The sequence below is a fragment of the Phoca vitulina genome, unplaced genomic scaffold, assembly GCF_004348235.1.
Source record: "Phoca vitulina isolate PV1807 unplaced genomic scaffold, GSC_HSeal_1.0 scaffold20, whole genome shotgun sequence".
Taxonomy (NCBI): domain Eukaryota; kingdom Metazoa; phylum Chordata; class Mammalia; order Carnivora; family Phocidae; genus Phoca; species Phoca vitulina.
The window spans coordinates 8,709,751-8,729,598 of NW_022589723.1; the positions used below are offsets into that span (position 1 = coordinate 8,709,751).

The following is a 19,848-nucleotide window of genomic DNA, read 5'->3' on the forward strand; positions in this document are numbered from 1 at the left end:
AAAAAAAATGCAAAAGATTTTTTGTGATTATAGAATTTATATGTTATCTGGGTTTTAGAGATTGGCATTTGATGCAGTATGATTTATTTCAGCAACGTGAAATCCTTCATGAGATTCAGAGAAGGAAAGAAGAGATAAAAGAAGAGAGAAAAAGAAAAGAAATGGCTAAGCAGGTACTCTATCAGTCTAAAATAGTCTACATTTTGGGAAACATAAAATGTTTTTCTTTCCATTGATCATGTTTTCCTCTCCTGTGTTACTATCAGTAGTAAGGCTGGAAATGAAGCATTAAAAAAAAAAAATCCCCGAATGTCGTTCATTGTGTATTTCAGATTCCCCAAAGAGGACGCAAAATTTAGAGTTGTATGTTATCTGTAGATGACACAGGTTGATGGAATGACAGTAGTGTATCAGATGAGTCGAGGGAGAGCAGAGATGGAAGCTTTGATAATTAACCCAGACTGGAATTCTTAGTATGTACTTGGAAAATACAACTATTTGTTCAACTGAAGAGTGAGTGGAAATCATACAGATCTGTGGGAGATTTCTTTTTTTTTTTTAAATATTTTATTTATTTATTTGACAGAGAGATAGAAAGCACAAGTAGGCAGAGAGGCAGGCAGAGGGAGAGGGAAAAGCAGACTCCCCACTGAGCAGGAAGCCCAACGTGGGGCTCGATCCCAGGACCCTGGGATCACGACCTGAGCCGAAGGCAGACGCTTAACCAACTGAGCCACCCAGGCGCCCCTCTGCTGGAGATTCCATTCAGTGATGGAAAAGAAGGATCCAACAGGGCAGGATTAAAAAAGCAGTGGTAGAAAGGGTAAAGTCCTTTTTCCTGTATTTTTCCAGAGTCCAGCTCAGTCAAAACACCAGTTACCTGTGTTTGGAGAAATCCAGGGAAAATCTTACTCATTCTCTTTTGTAGAATTAATGGCATTTAACTTAAGGGCAACTCTGAGGGGTGGTGGGAGGAGGCACTGATGTAATAGTAAGCAGCACCTGGCTTAAAGCTTTGGTGTTTTTCCTGCCAGCTCTGTGACCTTGACAGTGACACTAAATGTGTCTTAAAATGGGACTGGTGATGCCTCCCTTCCCTCTCATATAGTTATTCCGACAGAGAAATGTCCTGCCCTCTGTGAAAGTACAGAGCCGTACACAAATGTAAGGTGATGTGACTGTTTCCACCAGCTCTCTTACTCTGATCCCACCCACTTGCCAGCCGTCTGCTCCCTCCTCCACAGCCTCCTCCCTCTGTTCACCGCCTCTTGCTTTTCTCCCTGACTTTCCACCCATCTTGTAAGATTCTAAGCATTTTCATTTATAAAATTCACATTCTCTTCATACTGTAACCTGGTCTTCAGTTCTTGAAGCAGTACATATCTGGACGTTAAATTTTTAAAAGTTCAAGTTTATTACACTTGAAAGCATTCAGCTTAAATTAGAGAATTTGTACTCTCTACTGAATTAATGATTAGGTACTGTGATTGTCTCCGATTTATGACTTGTATCTAAAGTAGGTTTTACTTTTCTTTCTTCTAGGAGCGTTTAGAGATTGCTAGTTTGTCAAACCAAGATCAAAACTCTAGGAAAGACCCGGGAGGACACAGACCAGCTGCTGTTCTACATGGAGGTGCTCCCGACTTTGTGGGAAATGGTAAACATCGGACCAACTCCTCTGGAAGGTCGAGGTAAGTCCCTGGGATTTCTGATTTGTTTGGAAGGATGAAAGTTGTAGAAGAGAGAAATCAACTTGTAGTGACATGTGATGGAATTTTCAGGGAATGGATTTAGTAACTTTTTCAAAGCCTATAAATCTTAATGTATTGGCAATATAAAACAAAGTTTTCATTTGTTCCAACTCATTCCAAGTATCCTTTTTTTTGAAATTTTTAATTTTAATTCCAGTTAGTTAGCATACAGTGTTATATTAGTTTCAGGTGTGCAATACAGTGATTCAGCAATTCCATACCTCACCCAGTGCTCATCATGACAAATGCCCTCCTTAATCCCCATCACCTGTTTCACCCATCTCCCCACCCACCTCCCCTCTGGTAACCACCAGTTTGTTCTTTGTACCTAAGATTCCTTTTCTTGATTTGTTCTCTTATTTTTTTCCCTTTGCTTCTTTGTTTTGTTTCCTAAGTTCCACATATGAGTGAAATCATATGGTTTATGTCTTTCTCTGACTTATTTCGCTAAGCATTATATTCTCTAGCTCCATCCATGTTGTTGAATGGCAAGATTTCATTCCTTTTTTATGGCTGAATAATTTTCCATTGTGTATGTATACCACATTTTCTTTATCCATTCATCAACTGGTGGACACTTGGGCTGCTTACATATCTTAGCTTTTGTAAATAATGCTGCAATAAACATAGGGGTGCATGTGTCCCTTTGAATTAGTGTTCTTGTATTCTTTGCATATATACCCAGTAGTGTGATTGCTGGATCATAAGGTTGTTCCATTTTTAACTTTTTAAGGAACCTCCATACTGTTTTCCACAGTGGCTGCACCTGTTTGCATTCCCACCAGCAGTGCATGAGTGTTCATTTTTCTCCACATCCTCGCCAACACTTGTTTCCTGTGTTGTTGATTTTAGCCATTCTGACAGATGTGAGGTGATATCTCATTGTGGTTTTGATTTGCATTTCCCTGAGGGTACATGATGTTGAGCATCTTTTCATGTGTCTGTTGGCCATCTGTATGTCTTTGGAGAAATGTCTGTTCATGTCTTGTGCCCATTTTTTGATTGGATTATTCTTTTTTGGGGGTATTGAGTTGTAGAAGTTCTTTATATATTTTGGATACTCTTTATTGGATACGTCATTTGTAAATCTCTTCTCCCATTTAGGAAGTTGCCTTTTATTTAGTTTTGTTGATTGTTTCCTTTGCTGTGCAGAAGCTTTTTATTTTTGTTGTAGTCCCAATAGTTTATCTTTTTAAAAAATTTTTTATTTTATTTTATTTTTTATTTTTTGAATTTTAGTTATTTATCTGTCAGAGAGAGAGCACAAGCAGGGGGAGTGGCAGGCAGAGGGAGAAGCAGGCTCCCCGCTGAGCAAGGAGCCTGATGCAGGACTTGATCCCAGAGCCAAAGGCAGACGCTTAACAGACTGAGCCACCCACGTGTCCCCCAGTAGTTTATTTTTGCTTTTGTTTCCCTTGCCTCGGGAGACATGTCCAGAAAAATGTTGCTACGGATGATGTCAGAGAGCTTACTGCCTGTGAGCTCTCCTGTGATTTTTATGATTTCAGGAATCACATTTAGGTCTTTAATCCATTTTGAAATTATTTTTGTGTATGGTGTAAGAAAGTGGTCCAATTTCATTCTTTTGTGTGTAGCTGTCCAGTTTTCCTAACACCATTTTTTGAAGAGACTGTTTTCTTCCCTTTAGATATTCTTTCCTGCTTTGTCAAAGATTAATTGACCATATAATTATGGGTTTTGTTCTGGGTTTTCTATTCTGTTCTGTTGATTTATGTGTTTGTTTTTGTACCAGTACCATATTATTTTGATTACTACAGCTTTGTAATATAACTTGTGATTATATTAATTGTGATGCCAACAACTCATTCCAGTTATCTTTAATTAAACTAGTTTTATAGCTCATTCCTCTTTACAGTGGCCTATGACACTTCACAGTCTTGCCTCCAATGCCGTTCCATCTGACTTTTAATGATCTAACTATTGAGTAAGTGATTTTTAAAATTTTCTTCCATCAGAATCATCATCCAGTGAAATTTCACACTGTATGTGTTTTCAATCTATAACTCTATAGGTCCCACGACAGATATTCCAAAATGGGCACAGGTATAGAAGATCCTTTACATGAGAATGGGAACCCCAGTTTGCTGCCAGGGTGCCCCTCTCCGTTACAGCTGAGGACAGTGGGCTTCCCCATTTTCAGAGGTATTCTGGGGTTGTTCCCTGTCATCACATACCACATGAAAGATACTACCTCTTCTTCCACATCCTTTTCTACTAAAGACTGAAGCTTCTCTATTTGTTGTAACCCCCTGTGGGCACGAAGGAATTTTAGTGCAGAATCCATTTATGAGTGGATGGGTGATTAAGTAGTGTAGTTATTATAAATCAGCTTCTTTATGTGTTTATCTCTTGTGAGAACCTAAGCAGCACTTAAAACTAATACTTTCCTTCAGTGAAAAGAAACATTTTAGGTACCAACAAAAGACTTACATAAATTTTCGGGTTATAGATTATTTATAAGAAAGAACCATTTCAGTTCTTTCCCTAATTACCTGTTTGTTATTTTGTTCCCTAATTATCTACTTAAAAAAAAAATCACCTTAGAAGTAATTTTGGTATTGTTAACCACCTACTGTCAAGGTGAGCTAAATGTTTTCTTGACTACTGTTTCTGGCATCAATTCCATTTTAAGATTATAACTCCTTACACCAGTTTAGGGTATTTTTGCAACTGGGCTTCCAGTAGGCAACATAGTTGGAAGTTGTCAGAGTAATTCACTAGGAAGTATTTGTCAAATTCCTATTGTGTTAGAAACAGAAATCAATTAATGCTAAGAAGAAGTGTTTCTGCCTATACAAAAAGCAATTTTTTTAGGTTTAAACATTTCCATTTTTGTGGCTGTTACTGGGTCTGAGATTAGACTTGCTTTTGAAATCAAAGATCGTATTAGCAAGTTTATTCAAGAAAGGATGGGAAAATCTCTCCCCTCGACATAGGTAAAACAACTTTTATATAATGTTTGTGGAATAACATTTGTATGTCTTAGATAGAACAGTATTCCATGAGCATCCAAGAAGGAATATGAAAAGAGATTGTTTTCATCTATTTGCCAAAATTGTTGCACATACCTGCATAGAACTCTGCCACTGTGTTGGCTAATGAGTAGGGAAGGAAATCTTTCTTTAAGAAAGTTTAGTTTAGTTGCTTTTTTGGTTACGAAATAGAAAGCCCTTGATGAACCAAAGTACTTCATGATATACTCTTTGATTCTTCTTCTTCTTTGCTATTCATTGTCCCTTGTGGTTGGAAAGCCAAAGGAAATAAGCAAAGTGTTCCATTTTGTTCTTTCAGTTAGTGGATACATTTAGTAGAGTTGGTAGGGATGACCTCGTCATCAATGTTGTCAAGAGGGCAGTATTTGAATTGGCTGTGACTAAAAGCAATAACATCTAGAACCATGTTCGTCCATTCATTCAATAGGTAATGAGTGCCTACTAAATGCCAGACACTGTTCTGAATCCTGGGCATTCAGTAAACAAGATCAAGAAGGAGTCAGGCTTCATGGAGCTTATATTCTGGTTGGAGGAGACTGTCCACAAGCAAAGAAGAAAATGTCATCTAGTGATTAGTGCTCTACAGAGAATAAGAAGAGGCTATGGTGAGGAAAGGCTGGATGGCTACTTTAGATTGGGAGTTTGGAGGAAAGAGTACACAATTGGATCTTGAGTGGCTAGAGGAGAGTGGTTTTAGGTTGGGGGGGGTACCAGAGCTGGATGATGAGAAGGAGCCAGCCAGAGCTATAGGGCGGCTGGTGCAGAAGACCGGAGGCTGGCATTGGCTTGTCATGCACAAAGCTCATCAAACAATAGAACAGTGTGGCTAGAAGTAGAGGGCATGGGGCAAGCACGGGTAGGTCCCAGAGGGCTTTGTTGGCCAGGTCAGGAGTTCAGGTATAATGAGAAGCTTTGGGGGGTTTTACATAGGAATAAGATCTCATTGGATTCACAGTGCAGGAAGTTCTTCCTGGGTACAAGTAGAGAGTGGCTAGCCCGGGACCAATAGTAGAGGAGTGGTTTTCGCCTCTCACTCCATCCCGCTCTGTCCTCGTCCTCACCCTCAGTGTGTTGCAGTCACATTCATCTCTCATCCTTGGAGCACACCAGGCTCCTTCCCATCTTAGGGCTCCTGCTCATCCCTGCCTGGGATGCTGTCCCACTGGCACTTGGCATGGCTGGTTCCCTTTTATCCTTCAGTTCTCCCCTCATATGTGACCTCAGAGACCCCATTTCCCTGCTTAGGCACCTATTCTCCAATCCTGTTTTGTTTTTCTGCATAGCACTTAACCACTAGCTGAACATCTTCATTTGTTAGCTTTTTTAGTGTCTTTCTCCTTTCATGAGAGCCTAAGTTCACAAGAGCAAGGGCCTCATCTGTGTTTTCGTCAGGACCTGGAACAGGGCCTGGCAGACACATAGTAGGTGCTCACTAAGCATCTGATGAAGGGAGGGAAGAAGGAGAGCCCATTGGAAGGAGGGCAGATACTGTCTTTTTGGCACTTTTAGAGTCTGCAGCCTCTTTAACCAGGGCAACTCTGCTTTTCTTTTTCTGTGGGCTATATAAAAAACCAGTAACAAAAGGTTTCTGTTGTTTAAAAAAAAAATGAGAGAACAGAAAACCATTCACTCTTCTAGTAGAAAGAAAGGCTTGATACTCAAGGGCCTGGTTTTTTTTTTTTTTGAAGATTTTATTTTTAAGCAGTCTCTCCACCCAACATGGGGCTCAAGCTCACAACCCCAAGGCGGAGAGTCGCACACTCCACTGATTGAGCCAACCTGGTGCCCCAGGGACCTGGCCCTTTGGCCCAGCTTTTCACTGATGAGTCATTGCTTTTGTGGAAGAACTTCATTTTCTGTATCCTTCAAGCTGTCTTTTTTTCCCCCTTGAAGGATTGACTTAAAAAAAAAAAAAAATTAAATAGCATAAAACTAAACATGTTCAGGTATACAATTCAGTGTCAGATTGCCTTTTGTGAAGTACAGACACAGTCCTCCCGAGTCCCTGCCTTCTTCCCAGGGATAGTCTGCCTCATAAACAGGTACTTCAGATTTTTTAGGAGAAGCCAAGGAAAAAGAAAAAGTCTCTTTAAGTAGTTCATGGAAGAGAATTATTTCCCACAGATTCACAGCCGCCTTCTTTGCAGGTTACTAAGGTGTATTGTAGCCCAGAGTCTAGGAGACATCACCTCTCTCCACCATCAAACAACATTGGCTCATCTCCTAACTTGTTTTCCTGATCCTAAAACCGAGTATGGTAACTGCTGGCTGTTCATCCTTACAGAACACAGATTATGAAGTGTATAAGACGTGGGATTCCCTCCATTTTCCCCAAAAAGCTAGGGAACCACTGAAGTATATAAAAGATGTGGGTAGGAGAGGAGGGGATCCTTGCTACATCTTTCCAAACCTGTGATCCTCCATTGATCACTGTTCCTCTACTTGGCTCCATGAGGGCATAGACTAGTTCACTTCAACTTACACAATATTGGGAATTCTTACTAACTTTGTGTCCACAAAGCTGCCCTGAGTTTCAAACCAAGGGATGAATAGCTAGAGTTTTCTGTGGCATCTGGGTGAATTAGGCAGGAAGGTGAGACCGTTCTATCCCCCCCATATGTCTCAGGTGAGATTCTCCCTTTTCTATCCCATCCCAGTCATCTATACCCTTGGTTATGTTGGCAGAGCAGTCTTTTGGATGGGAGCCCAATTCTCAAGTCCCCCTTTGACAGATTGCCACCTCTCTTCTTGCTACTTGGCTTTTAAAAACAGTTACCTTTTCAGGGCACCTGGGTGGTGCAGTTGGTTAACTGTCCGACTCTTGGTTTCGGCTCAGGTCATGATCTCAGGCTTCTGGGATCAAGCCCTGCATCGGGCTCTGTGCTCAGCAAGGAGTCTGCTGGAGACTATCTCCCTCTCCCTCTGCTCCTCCCCTGCTTGCAATCTCTCTCTCTAAAATAAATAAAGTTTAAAAAAAAATAATATTTGGCAGTCTTGTTTAAAACACCCTTTATCTTTGCGTACTGCCACAGCTATTTGGAAAAACTGATAGCATGGGTGATGTTCCTAATGATAACCACAGCCCCTTGTGAACATTCCGTAAGCCAGAATAGACCCTTGACAATGAGACCCGTGTTATTGCTGCTAAATTCCATTTGTTTACATTAGGATGGCTATTTCTTTTTTTCTTTTCTTTCTTTCTTTCCTTTTTTTTTTTTTTTTTTTAAGAGAGGGAGTGGGGGAGGAACAGGGAGGAGGAGAGCGAGAGAATCTTAAGCAGGCTCCACTCCCAGTGCAGAGCCCAGCCTGAGGCTTAACCTCACAACCCGGAGATCATGATCTGAGCCAAAATCAAAAGTCCGATGCTTAACTGACTGAGCCACCCTGGCGCCCCCTGGGATGGCTATTTCTGATGGAGTTCAGAAGCTGTTTTACTCATGAGTGAGTTAGGTTCCTAAAGCTTGTTCTAATCCATTCAATTCTGGATGAGTCCAAAACAGACAATATGAGCACCCAGTATATATACATTTCTTGGGTGAAAACAGGAAACATCGATGACATTGGATTTTGTTTCTTGATTCCTTCTCCTCAAACTTTGTGAGATTTACTTTTTATCCTTCAGAATGATTACTACTGTGAAACATTCTATTCTGTTTGTACCACGTTGGTTGTCTTCTTGATACTTTCACTTTTAAAATTCTCTTGATTTTTATTTCAGTCCTAATGATACATCTTTTCATACCAGAACTCTTAACATTCTCATTGTGTTTGTACTTAACAGTCGTGATACAGTGATTAATAGTCTAAAACACCGTTAAACCAAGCTTTGACACACTATAAACAGCATAAAGATGACATAGGCTAAAATGTCTATTAGCACCATCTTTTGGAGGGAACAGAGTGGATATAGAGCTGCTTCTGGATAATTTATGTTAATAAGCCTCCATATCATTTTAAACCTTTGCTTTATGTTTTTCTCCATAAATTTTAGAGTGCCCTTGGTTTCACAAAGAGCTTTATTTTTATTTATTTTTTAAATCCCAGTTTTCCAGGTTCTTTTTTTTTTTTTTTTTTTAAAGATTTTATTTATTTATCTGACAGAGAGACAGTGAGAGAGGGAACACAGGCAGGGGGAGTGGGAGAGGGAGAAGCAGGCTTCCCGCGGAGCAGGGAGCCCGATGCAGGGCTCGATCCCAGGACCCTGGGATCATGACCAGAGCCGAAGGCAGACACTTAACGACTGAGCCACCCAGGTGCCCCCACAAAGAACTTTAGAAGTAGAAATTTAAACAACTACAGTATATTGGTCATTCCCTGGTGTTTCAGATATGTAGACACATGTGTGATATGAGAAATTCAAATCATAAAAGGTCTTGTCAGCAGTGTGGGAGGGGTTTGGGGTGGGGAAAGACATGTAGGGCTGGAGGTGGAGAGACTAGTTAATAATGGAGTATCGCATGTGTCCAGGAAAAGGTGGTGATAACCCGAAGGGAGCAGGAGAATTGGAGAGGAGAGAGCGGTACTCAGGGATCAACTACACGGAGATCTAGTTGCTCCGGGAGGCGCACATGTTTCTGACTGGAGACAGAATGGATGACTGTGCCACCAACCAAAATAAAAGAACTAAGGGGAAAAACCAGATTGAGAGAGGGTAGGAGGGTGGTGGTGGTTTTTTGACATTGCAGTAGCATGAGGATTCAAGAGAAGGCACAGAAGTAGAGACAGCAAGTAAAGAAGTTTGAAAATGAAAAAGGGGGTGGGAGCACAGGATTGAGGAAGGGGAATGTGGACCTGGGAGAGAGCTATAGTCTGAGGGGCTGGAGCCTAGATGGAGGGTCATACTGAACGTTCAGGAGACGGTCTAGCTGATGGACCAAGATTACAGAGGAGACTGTAGGCAGTGGAACTGAGGACAGGATCACTGTCCTTCAGAGTCTGGAAAAAAGAAAGAATGGTGCAGATGCCAAGAAATGTTATAGGTAGAATAGAAAGTGTGGGCTTCACTGCCCATTGCTTCATGTTAAGAAGGAAAGTAGAAGGCAGGATCATGCTTAGAGTGAAGGGGCTGCTTTCTAGAGATCTGTCCCTGTGCCTCATCAAAACATTTTGTACAGGTGTCCAATCCTGACCATCAGGAACTCTCTCCTTTGCCTCTTTTCCTACAACTTTTGCCAATTTATTCATTTATATTGTATTTATATTCATAATTCCCTGATTATTTTTGCATTATCATCTAGCTTCCCAGCTATTGCTTCTCACTCAGAAAAAAAGCAGAAAATGGGGAAGAGGGAAGGACAAGGTGGGCTTTGAGTGTTGTGGAGAAGTCATAGAGGGGAATGCAGAGCATATCTACCAAAGACAAGTAGGACAGTGAATGAGAGCATGCAATGGTTGGGGGCCCAACTGGAGACTAGGAATTTGTAGTGCTCCAGAACCCCCATTTGCAGCTTTCTCCAGGTGTGCAAGTGTATGGGAATGCAGAGATGTGGGATCACGGTGGGACTGAGCTAAATCACTGCTATAGAACTTTTGTGATGATGGAAGTGTCCCCTATTGGTGCTGTCCAATAGAGTAGCCTCTAGTCACTTGTGGCTATTGAGTACTAAAATTTGGCTACTGACTGCTGTCGAAGAACTAAACTTTTAATTTCTTTTATTTTTTTTAAAAATTTTATTCATTTACTTGACAGAGAGAGACACAGCAAGAGAGGGAACACAAGCAGGGGGAGTGGGAGAGGGAGAAGAGCCTGCTTCTCCCGGCTGAGCAAGGAGCCCGATGTGGGGCTTGATCCCAGGATCCTGGGACCATGACCTGAGCCAAAAGCAGATGAGACCCTTAACCAGCTGAGCCACCCAGGTGCCCCTGAACTTTTCATTGCATTTTAGTTAAATCTAAATAGCCACATGTGGCTAGTAGCTCCCCTGTTGGACAGCACAGATACAGAGTTAGGGGTTTGTAGAGTTCATATGGAGAAGACTTCAGTGAAGTGAGGTGCTAACGATCCCATTAACACTTCAACTCAGTTCCTAGTAGAGATGGTGAATGGGCTAGTAAACAGGAGAAAATGGAGGGGCAAGAATTTCCTGTGTTAATCTTAGGTTAAAAAAAAAAGTATCATTGTCCAAATTTGTTTTTAAGGCGAGAACGTCAGTATTCTATATGTAGTAGCGAAGATTCTCCTGGCTCTTGCGAAGTCCTGTATTTCTCTATGGGGAGTCCTGATCAGCTCATGGTTTACAAAGGGAAGTGCATTGGTGAGTAAACTAGTTAAATTGATTTAAATTACTCGAACAAGAAAAGTTAATCATGAAGGAATGGGGTAGATTGTCTGATGCAGGGAGGACTATTAAGTCGGTAAGTCATTCTGGTTCCCGTTACCTAATGACCAGAATGAGAAACTGCTCAGGTTTCCCCTTCAGTAAGATGGAAATAAAAACTTAACCTTTGGAAATACTGTTAGCTGAAAGATAATTTAAAATTTGTCATTATTATAATTAGTCAAGCTTTTTGAAACCAAAGTGGTCGAAATAGGAATCAGTAGAATTTTGCAGCATGTGCATCTATTGCTGATGAAATATGTGTAATAAAATGAGTTCTAATGCCTGTAATCTTTAATGACCAAGTCTAATTTTCTTACTTGATATCCATCTGAATAGCATTTTCCTGCTTGGCATTCCTGACCAGGAAAACCACTTTATTTTCTATATGTCTTATTTAGCAGTTTTGTCTACTAATGGCTGTTTGGAGTAAAGCTGGTTTAGCAATTGTGATTTGAATTGTTTATGTTAAAATCAAGTTTTCAATATCTACCTCTTTTGCCCTAAATGTATGTCTTTTATCAGCCATACAGATACAGCCACTACTTGGTGTAGGGATCACTTGTATGTAGTGAATTCCAAAATTTAATTTTCAGTCCCATGAATATTCTTACCAAAACTAACAGCCAGATTATCTAAATTGAATCTACTTTCTTTTGGTGTCTTTTCCCATCCCCTTTAAGGAGATCCAAATTAGCAGGGGAGTTGCCAGGGAGCAGGCAGCAGATAAGAGGAAGAAGAAACTGAATATCTGAATAGTCTATGAACTGGACACTTAACCTTGGCTGACGGAAAGCAACCTGAATGGTACAGGACCATGTGGACACACGGTGTGCCGTATTGAGACAAAGCAGCCATTTAAACAGGCTCATGACCCTGGACCTGAGACTGTCCTTGACTCAGGCATTTCAGACTCCTGAATTGGCAACATAAAACTCACTACGTTCAATAACATGGGGAAACCAGGAAGGCAAATTAATCCAGCCGCTTTGTACCTTCCCTCGGTCTCTTACCCCGCTGGTATGCATTAGACCGATTTACCTTAGTTAATACCCTCATTAGGGGACACATTTGCAATCGGAACATTTTTTAATAAAACCATCAAGTAAATTACTTACTTTGCTTTCTCACAACATGTCTGATTTTTAAAATATGTCCTGATTTTCTACAAAATGTTTTTATAAAAGATGAACTAATTAACATTTGTTTTTCAACTTAAAGCTGTTACAGAAAGAGAGAAAGCTGATGGATAAAGCACTTACAGAGACTATCTGTACAAATGATCATTAGCATATAATAGAGTCTGAGTCAGAAATCTTCTGGTAACATACTTCTTTTAACCTCATCGCAGTGTGTTCTTTTGTCCCTTTTATTACCCCCATCACAAAAAAGTGACAAGAGGAGGGTGATGATAACAAAGCTGCAATACAAAAACAGCCCTCCAGTCAGCAATTAGGAGATACCCACCCGGTTCCAATTAAGGAGACACATATTGCAAGACATTGTACTATATAACGCACACATTTAATTAGGCTTTCTGTAAATAACATCACATTCCATCCCATAAACATTAAAATCAAGTGTCTCCCCTTGTGTAGTACTTAGACCCCACATTCCACAGGTTGCTGCCTTTGGTTGATGAATTTTCACACATCAAGGTTTTCTCCCCTTAGGCTAAGAATGCCAGGAATTATTTGTAACTAGCGTTAACAGATCATTTTAATTAAAATTTCTTAAATTGCCAGAATTTCTATGAGGTTAAAAACTGCTTCTCAGTTAAAAAGTCTAGGTGAGCTAATTCAGCCATATTTCTCCAACGTATTTTTGCTAAGACCACTCTGTCTTATAAATACAGGTTATGTCTTTTTTTTTTTTTTTAAAGAATTTATTTATTTATTTGACAGAGAGATAGAGAGAGAGCACAAGTAGGCAGAGAGGCAGACAGAGGGAGAGGGAGAAGCAGGCTCTCCACTGAGCAGGGAGCCTGATGCGGGGCTCGATCCCAGGACCCTGGGATCATGACCTGAGCCAAAGGCAGCTGCTTAACAGACTGAGCCACCCAGGCGCCCCTACATTTCATTTTTAAATGGAAAAAATAATTACCATTATTTCTTTAGAACATTTTTTTGTTATGAAGCCAATGTAGCATTATGGAAAACTGTTATTTATATATTAAGAGAAAAAGACAAAATACTGTATAACAGTGGTTCTCATTTGGGGGCAGTTTTGTTCCCTGGGGGACATTTGTGGATGTGCAGACATATTTTCCATGGTTAAGACGAGGGTAGGGGTGCTCCTGGCATCTAGTGGGTAGAGACCAGGGATGCTGCTAAACGTCCTGCAGTGCACAAGACAGCCCTTTTCAACAAAAGATTTTAGTCTAAATTGACAATAGCATCAAGGGTGAGAAACCCTGTTTTTTTGGTATGATTTGGTAAATTAGAATAAAAGAGTAGAGGGACCTGAAAGAGAAAACAAAATGGTGATAATGTGGGTGATACTTTTCTCCATTTCCAATTTTTTGGTAATTTTCTATCATAGTCTTTAATGAAAATTGGTGTTACAGAAATTTTGCTCTCCCAAGTACAAGTGGAAATCATATGCCTATCACTAAATAAATGTGTCTTTCTAGCTTTAAATTTAAACTGTCATTTCTGGGTCCTTCTCCCAAACTATTGGCCAGTTTGTATTTGCTGAACATACTCAGATTTTGTGGTAAGAAGATCATTGATATATTCATATTTCCAAATTATTAAAACTTGTTTTTAATACTAATCTACATTGATGGAATAATCTTGATGGAGTGCTCCCATTTCCACATTCCTTCACATTAGTTGGTATTTAGCTCCATGAGGGTAGGCATCATCATCAGGAGTGAACCGGTTATGAAAGTAATATTGTGAATAATGGCTGGTAGAGGAAAACACTGATCTGAGACTAAAATCTCATGGTTGATTATTGTCCCTTTATAAAAATTAATGTTTAAGGGTTCAGAATATGTTGTCAAATACTAAAAATTTGGTCACAAGGGGCGCCTGGGTGGCTCATTCGTTAGGCGTCTGCCTTCGGCTCGGGTCATGGTCCCAGAGTCCTGGGATCAAACTCCGCATCTTCTCCCTGCTCAGCGGGAAGCCTGCTTCTCCCTCCTCCACTCCCCCTGCTTGTGTTCCCTCTCTCGCTGTGTCTCTCTCTGTCAAATAAAAAAAAAAAAAAAAAAAAAAATTTGGTCACAAAAGAGCATGTATTACATGCAGTCATATTTTTTATAGGTAGCGTATGGTATCCACTGTTGAATGAATGCGTGAAGATACAGCCCCTCTTTCTTTACCGCCACAGAAAATAGACCAGTGAGATTTCATTATATTTTCTTTCAATATGCAGGAAGTGATGAGCCGCTTGGAAAATTAGTTTACAATGCTTTGGAAACGGCCACTGGCAATTTTGTCTTGTTGCATGAGTGGGTCCTTCGGTGGCAGAAAAAAATGGGTCCGTTCCTTACCAGTCAAGAGAAGGAGAAGATTGATAAGTGCAAAAAGCAGGTGGGCATCCGAGGTGGCCCTTGAGCAGAGGCCCCACCTCGAACTTGATGAGATGACAGAACAAAAGAGCTGTGCCTTTGATTGGCTAGCAAAGATGATCCGGAGGGCACCTGGGTGGCTCAGATGGTTGAGTGTCTGCCTTCGGCTCGGGTCATGATCCCAGGGTCCTGGGAAGCGGGGGGCCTGCTTCTCCCCTTCCCTCTACTTCTCCCCCTGCTCATATTCTCTCTCTCTCTCTCTCTGTGTCTCTGTATCTCGAATGAATAAATTAAAAAAAACTTAAAAAAAAAAAAAAAAAGATGATCCGGAATGGTATGAGATCTGTTTAACCAGAGGGGATGGTGGGGGACCCGCCCTCTTTCCCAAGTTTTCTCAGCCCCTTGCTGCCCCTTTCACAACACTCACAAAACACGGTCAGACTTTGTTGTCTGCACGTCTTATGGCATTAATAGCCGTCCCCAGCTGGGGCTAAATAGCTTCATTCTCGTGCTTTCTGCAATCTTTTGAAATCTTTGCATCAAAACTGAATTTTAGGGGACTAGACAGTTTGAACGTTAATTTATAATTCTGAGTTTAAGGAGAACATTTAACATTGCATATCACACAGTTACATCATAAAGAGGTTACAAAACAGTAGGAAAGCATTGTGTTTAGACATGTGTATTTATGATGGAAAAACTGGAAGTAAAGGCACTGAAATCATAATGGTTGTCTTTGGGTAGTGACCATATAGGTAATTTGTGCGGTTTCTTCTTTTGTGTTAGTACTTACTAAAAAGGTTGATGTTGATGCTTTATAATCAGAAAGGCTTTTTTTTTTTTTTAAGACTTTTTGAAATTATTTTTAAGTAATCCCTACACCCAACGTGGAGCTTGAACCCCAAACCCCAAAATCAAGACTCACATGCTGTGCCGACTGAGCCAGCCAGGCAGCCTGATCAGGAAACGTTTTTTAAAAAATTAATTTTTTTTTTTCCTTTTTTTCTGCTGGCCTTATGGCAAGAGAAATTGCTTTTGAAAGCTGTTCACCTGAGCACCTGGGTAGCTCAGTGGGTTAAGTGTCTGACTCTTAGTCTCAGGTCTTGATTTCAGGGTCTTGAGTTCAAGCCCCATATTGGGCTCCATGCTGAGCATGGAGCCTATTTAAAAAAATAGAGAAAACTGGTTAATTTTGGGGCGCCTGGGTGGCTCAGGCAGTTAAGTGTCTGCCTTCTGCTCAGGTCATAATCCCGGGGCCCTGGCATTGAGCCCCGCATTGGGCTCCCTGCTCAGTGGGGAGTCTGCTTCTCCTTCTCCCTCTGCTGCTCCCCCTGCTTGTGCTCTCTTGCACTCTCTCTCTCTCCCAAATAAATAAAATCTTTAAAAAAAAAAAAAAAGCTGTTCACTAATTTTATAGTATTTGTACACTAGAGTTTGAGATCACAGAAGTGGAGAATTAATTAAATTGCTTTCATCTTTATGAACTGTTAGGTTGGCCTTATAATTTAGGGGAGGTTATAGTTCAGAACATACTCCTTCTCCTTTGAAAGTACATGTTCTATTAAATATTTTGTTTTTTTCTATTAAATATTTTACCTTTGAAATGAAATACCAGTTAATGCTGATCAATACAATATTATCTTAGTGGTGTTTTTCCTTATCAGATTCAAGGGGCAGAAACGGAATTCAGCTCACTGGTAAAGTTGAGCCATCCAAATGTAGTACGCTACTTTGCAATGAATCTCAAAGAGCATGATGACTCCATCGTGGTGGACATTTTATCAGAGCACATCAGTGGTGTCTCCCTCGCTGCACACCTGAGCCACTCGGGCCCCATCCCCGTGCATCAGCTCCGCAGGTACACAGCCCAGCTCTTGTCGGGCCTCGAGTATTTGCACAGCAATGATGTGGTCCACAAGGTGCTGCGTGCGTCAAATGTCCTGGTGGATGCAGAGGGCAATGTCAAGGTCACAGACTACAGCATTTCTAAGCGCCTAGCAGACATTTGCAAGGAGGACGTGTTTGAACAAAGCCGAGTTAGCTTTAGTGACAGTGCCCTACCTTATAAAACGGGCAAGAAAGGGGATGTTTGGTGTCTTGGCCTTCTGCTGCTCTTCCTCAGCCAAGGACAAGAATGTGGAGAGTACCCCGTGACCATCCCTCGTGACTTACCAGCTGACTTTCAAGATTTTCTAAAGAAGTGAGTATCATTGAGATTCTCTCTGATTGCACTTTACTCCTGAACTTTTTTTTTTTTTAAAGATTTTATTTATTTGAAAGAGAGAGGGAGGGAGCATGAGCAGGGGGAGGGGCAGAAGGAGAGAGACAAACAGATTCCCTGCTAAGTGCGATCGCAGGACCCCGAGATCATGACCTGAGCCCGAGGCAGATGCTTAACCAACTGAGCCACCCAGGCGCCCCTACTCCTGAACTTGTAATTGTGCTTGAATGTGCTCAGCATCTAAGTGATGTGTTTAAGATGAAAAGCAAGGAACAGGATTGGGGTTTATTCTTTGTTCTTCCAACCCTTTCTTAGCCGCATAGGTTCTGATTTCTTGCTTACCATTTTCATTCCCTTCACTTGCACATTCTCCTAAATTCACTTGGGCTTCGTAGTAGATTTTCAGACTGCTTTTGGGGAGTGCCTGGTATATCTAGGAAGTTAACAGGGAGAAATGCCCCAGGTATTCCAAATGGAAGACTGTCTCTCTACCTCAGCTGCTGGAGGCCTCCTATCTAAAAACAGCGTTAGGAGAATCACAATTCACCCCCTTCTTAACCGTTCTTCTTTAACAATGTCTCATTCAGCCAGGTGATCGAGAGCAGTGACTTCCTCGCACGAGCCATAGGATTTTCGACACCTGTAAATTCCAGGTGCACATTTCATTGCAGAGCCAAGTCTGACTGCTTTGAGAGAATCCTTATGAAAGGTTCACCTAGGCCTAAAGTTTTTGTCCAGGTCCTTCCCTTCAGTGCTTTCCAGCTTAGCCCTGCCTCTCAGCCCTGTCCAAGCCAGACCGAGGTTCTCTCAGTTTCTCTGTTAAATGAGAAATAAGATCCCTTCACTGTGGGTTTTTCCAGGCACACCCCTGGTCCAGCTTTCCTGTGGAAGTTGAGCTGGCCTGGTTTATTCCCTTCCCAGCACTCTGTCTTGTTTCTCACTTTATTTCTTTTTCCCAGCCATTCACTTTTATCCACTTCCTACATTATCTACATCCTACAAATGAAAGTAACTGCACTTCTGTTTAAATAAGATAGTTTCTGTGTAAAGCTGAAGCAGACATGATGTACAGTCGTGGGAAGAGGCCAACTTTGATTCTTTATAAACTGTGTTCTCCAAGTATATAAACATCTTAAGATTTCTAAAGAAATCTTTTGCAATTTCTCTTAAATGCAATAGAACTTGAAAATATTTATTTAAATGCACCCTGAGGATGAGGTTGGCTAAACGGACATCAATGGAAATATGGTGACAGAACCATTGATAGACTCATTTCATTCTTCAAAATGTCACCTTTTGCTTTCGGCCCTTTATGGGTCAAGGGTAATTTAGCAAATAGCATTATGTATTTTTTAAAAAACAACACTGGGAAGTTTATGTGCAATGTATCTCTCACATTTAACAGCAAAATGACAGACTCAGTAGCTAAAACTTTCCTAGTTTTCTTCTTAGAGAATCGCTCAACGCTCTAAGCGTGTTGAACTTGAGATCAGCACTATTTCGTACTCTGTTTAACATGGTTGTTCTTTAGATTTTTTTGTGTATTCCTCTCATCCTAGATTGGTTTGATGGACGACTTGGTGAAGGAGGAGCCCGCACAGTATTATTTTACTTCCTTTGCTGTCCAGCCTCAGTTAAAAAAAAAGAAAGAAAATCATTCACGAACAACATAAGCGTAACAACATTTCATTTGTAGTTGTCTTTTTACTTCTTGGTGAATATCCTCTGGAGAAAGATTTTGCTTCATATCAGTCTCTGATAGGAAAGAGCCCAGCCTGGAGCCAGACAGCTGGATCCAGGTCCCACCTTTACCTCTTCCTCACTGAGTACTTAAACTCTCTACCTTGAGGTTTGTCCTTGTAAAATGGATCATTTTGATTTAATAATTTCATTTAGTGATTTAATAATAAGAGCACTGCCTACCTCCCGAGGTGGCTGTGAGGACTAAGTGAGCTCACTCACACCTGTGAAGGGGCCTATGCTGAGGCAGTGTTGGGTGGCACCAGCATCCTCCGTAGAGGACAGTGCATCTGACGGGGAAGTTTCCAGGCATTTCATCCCTTTTCAGAGCTGGATGTAACATTTGCCTCTGCTGCTTAGAGCTACTCTGGTGCCAAAATGATTGGCTCGGAAAATTTCATCTTTTTAACTGAGATCCTGGTGGCTTATAAAATCTCTTAAAGATACAATTCATTCTAGGTAGGTTTTAAAATTTTCTTGATTACTGTTGCAGTTGAGTTATGGTGACCGTGGACTTCAGAAACCCAACAGGATGTGTATACGGATGTTCATTGCAGCATTTTTTTGTACAAGTGAAAAACTGGAAATAATCTAAATGACCAACAATAGGAGAATGTGTATATAATGTGAATAAGTTCTGGTAAGCTCAAAGAGATCTTGAAGTACTGGGCTTGGAAAGATCTCTAAGACACATGGTGTAATAACTGATTTATAATAAATATATTTGGTCTTCACCCCTGTTTCAAGCACAGAGCTTTTTTTTTTTTTTTGGCTTGGAAACTTGAGGCCAATAAACAATGCCTTCTTTTTTTTTTTCTTTTTTTCTTTTTAAGTTTTTATTTAAATTCCAGTTAGTTAACATATAGTGTAGTATTGGCTTCAGGTATAGAATTTAGTGATTTGTCACTTATATATAACACCCAGTGGTCGTCACAAGTGCCCTCCTTAATACCCATCACCCAATTAGCCCATCCCCCACACACCCCCATCATCCCTCAGTTTGTTCTCTATTTGCTATTCTTACTAACGTTTTGCAGTTGACATAACTGAGACACAGACTTAATGACGCTTTGTCATGTGCCTGGCCAGCACCAAGCTCTTAAAACCATTCCCTCTTTTTATGTTAATGAGGTGAGTTTTGGAACTCACCTGAGGAACAGGGCTGGTTGCCTGGAGAACTGACATGAGACCCATGAATAGAGAGGAGCTGGAACTTCCAGTCCCACTTCCCGACCTGTGGGGTGAAGAGAAGGGCTGGACATTGAATCGATCACCAGTAGCCAGTGAT

General features: G+C 40.9%; 1 protein-coding gene across 10 annotated transcripts in view; it reads left to right on the top strand.

Moving 5' to 3' along the window:
• EIF2AK4 (eukaryotic translation initiation factor 2 alpha kinase 4) overlaps positions 1 to 19,848 on the top strand; it is a 106,616-nt gene that overhangs the window by 26,697 nt on the left and 60,071 nt on the right. For 7 of the 10 annotated variants that reach the window (XR_004301074.1, XR_004301073.1, XM_032418040.1 and 4 more), the window contains 5 exons: positions 93 to 173; positions 1,543 to 1,691; positions 10,904 to 11,019; positions 14,464 to 14,621; positions 16,264 to 16,799. Coding sequence is in view for 8 of the 10 variants with exons in the window: in XM_032418040.1 (XP_032273931.1) it covers positions 93 to 173; positions 1,543 to 1,691; positions 10,904 to 11,019; positions 14,464 to 14,621; positions 16,264 to 16,799 (1,040 nt within the window). In the remaining 2 variants the exon portion in view is untranslated. Of the gene's footprint in view, positions 1 to 92; positions 174 to 1,542; positions 1,692 to 3,627; positions 3,697 to 10,903; positions 11,020 to 14,463; positions 14,622 to 16,263; positions 16,800 to 19,848 lie in introns of those variants that run through there. The other 3 variants (XM_032418047.1, XM_032418041.1, XM_032418048.1) reach the window with 3 other exon arrangements.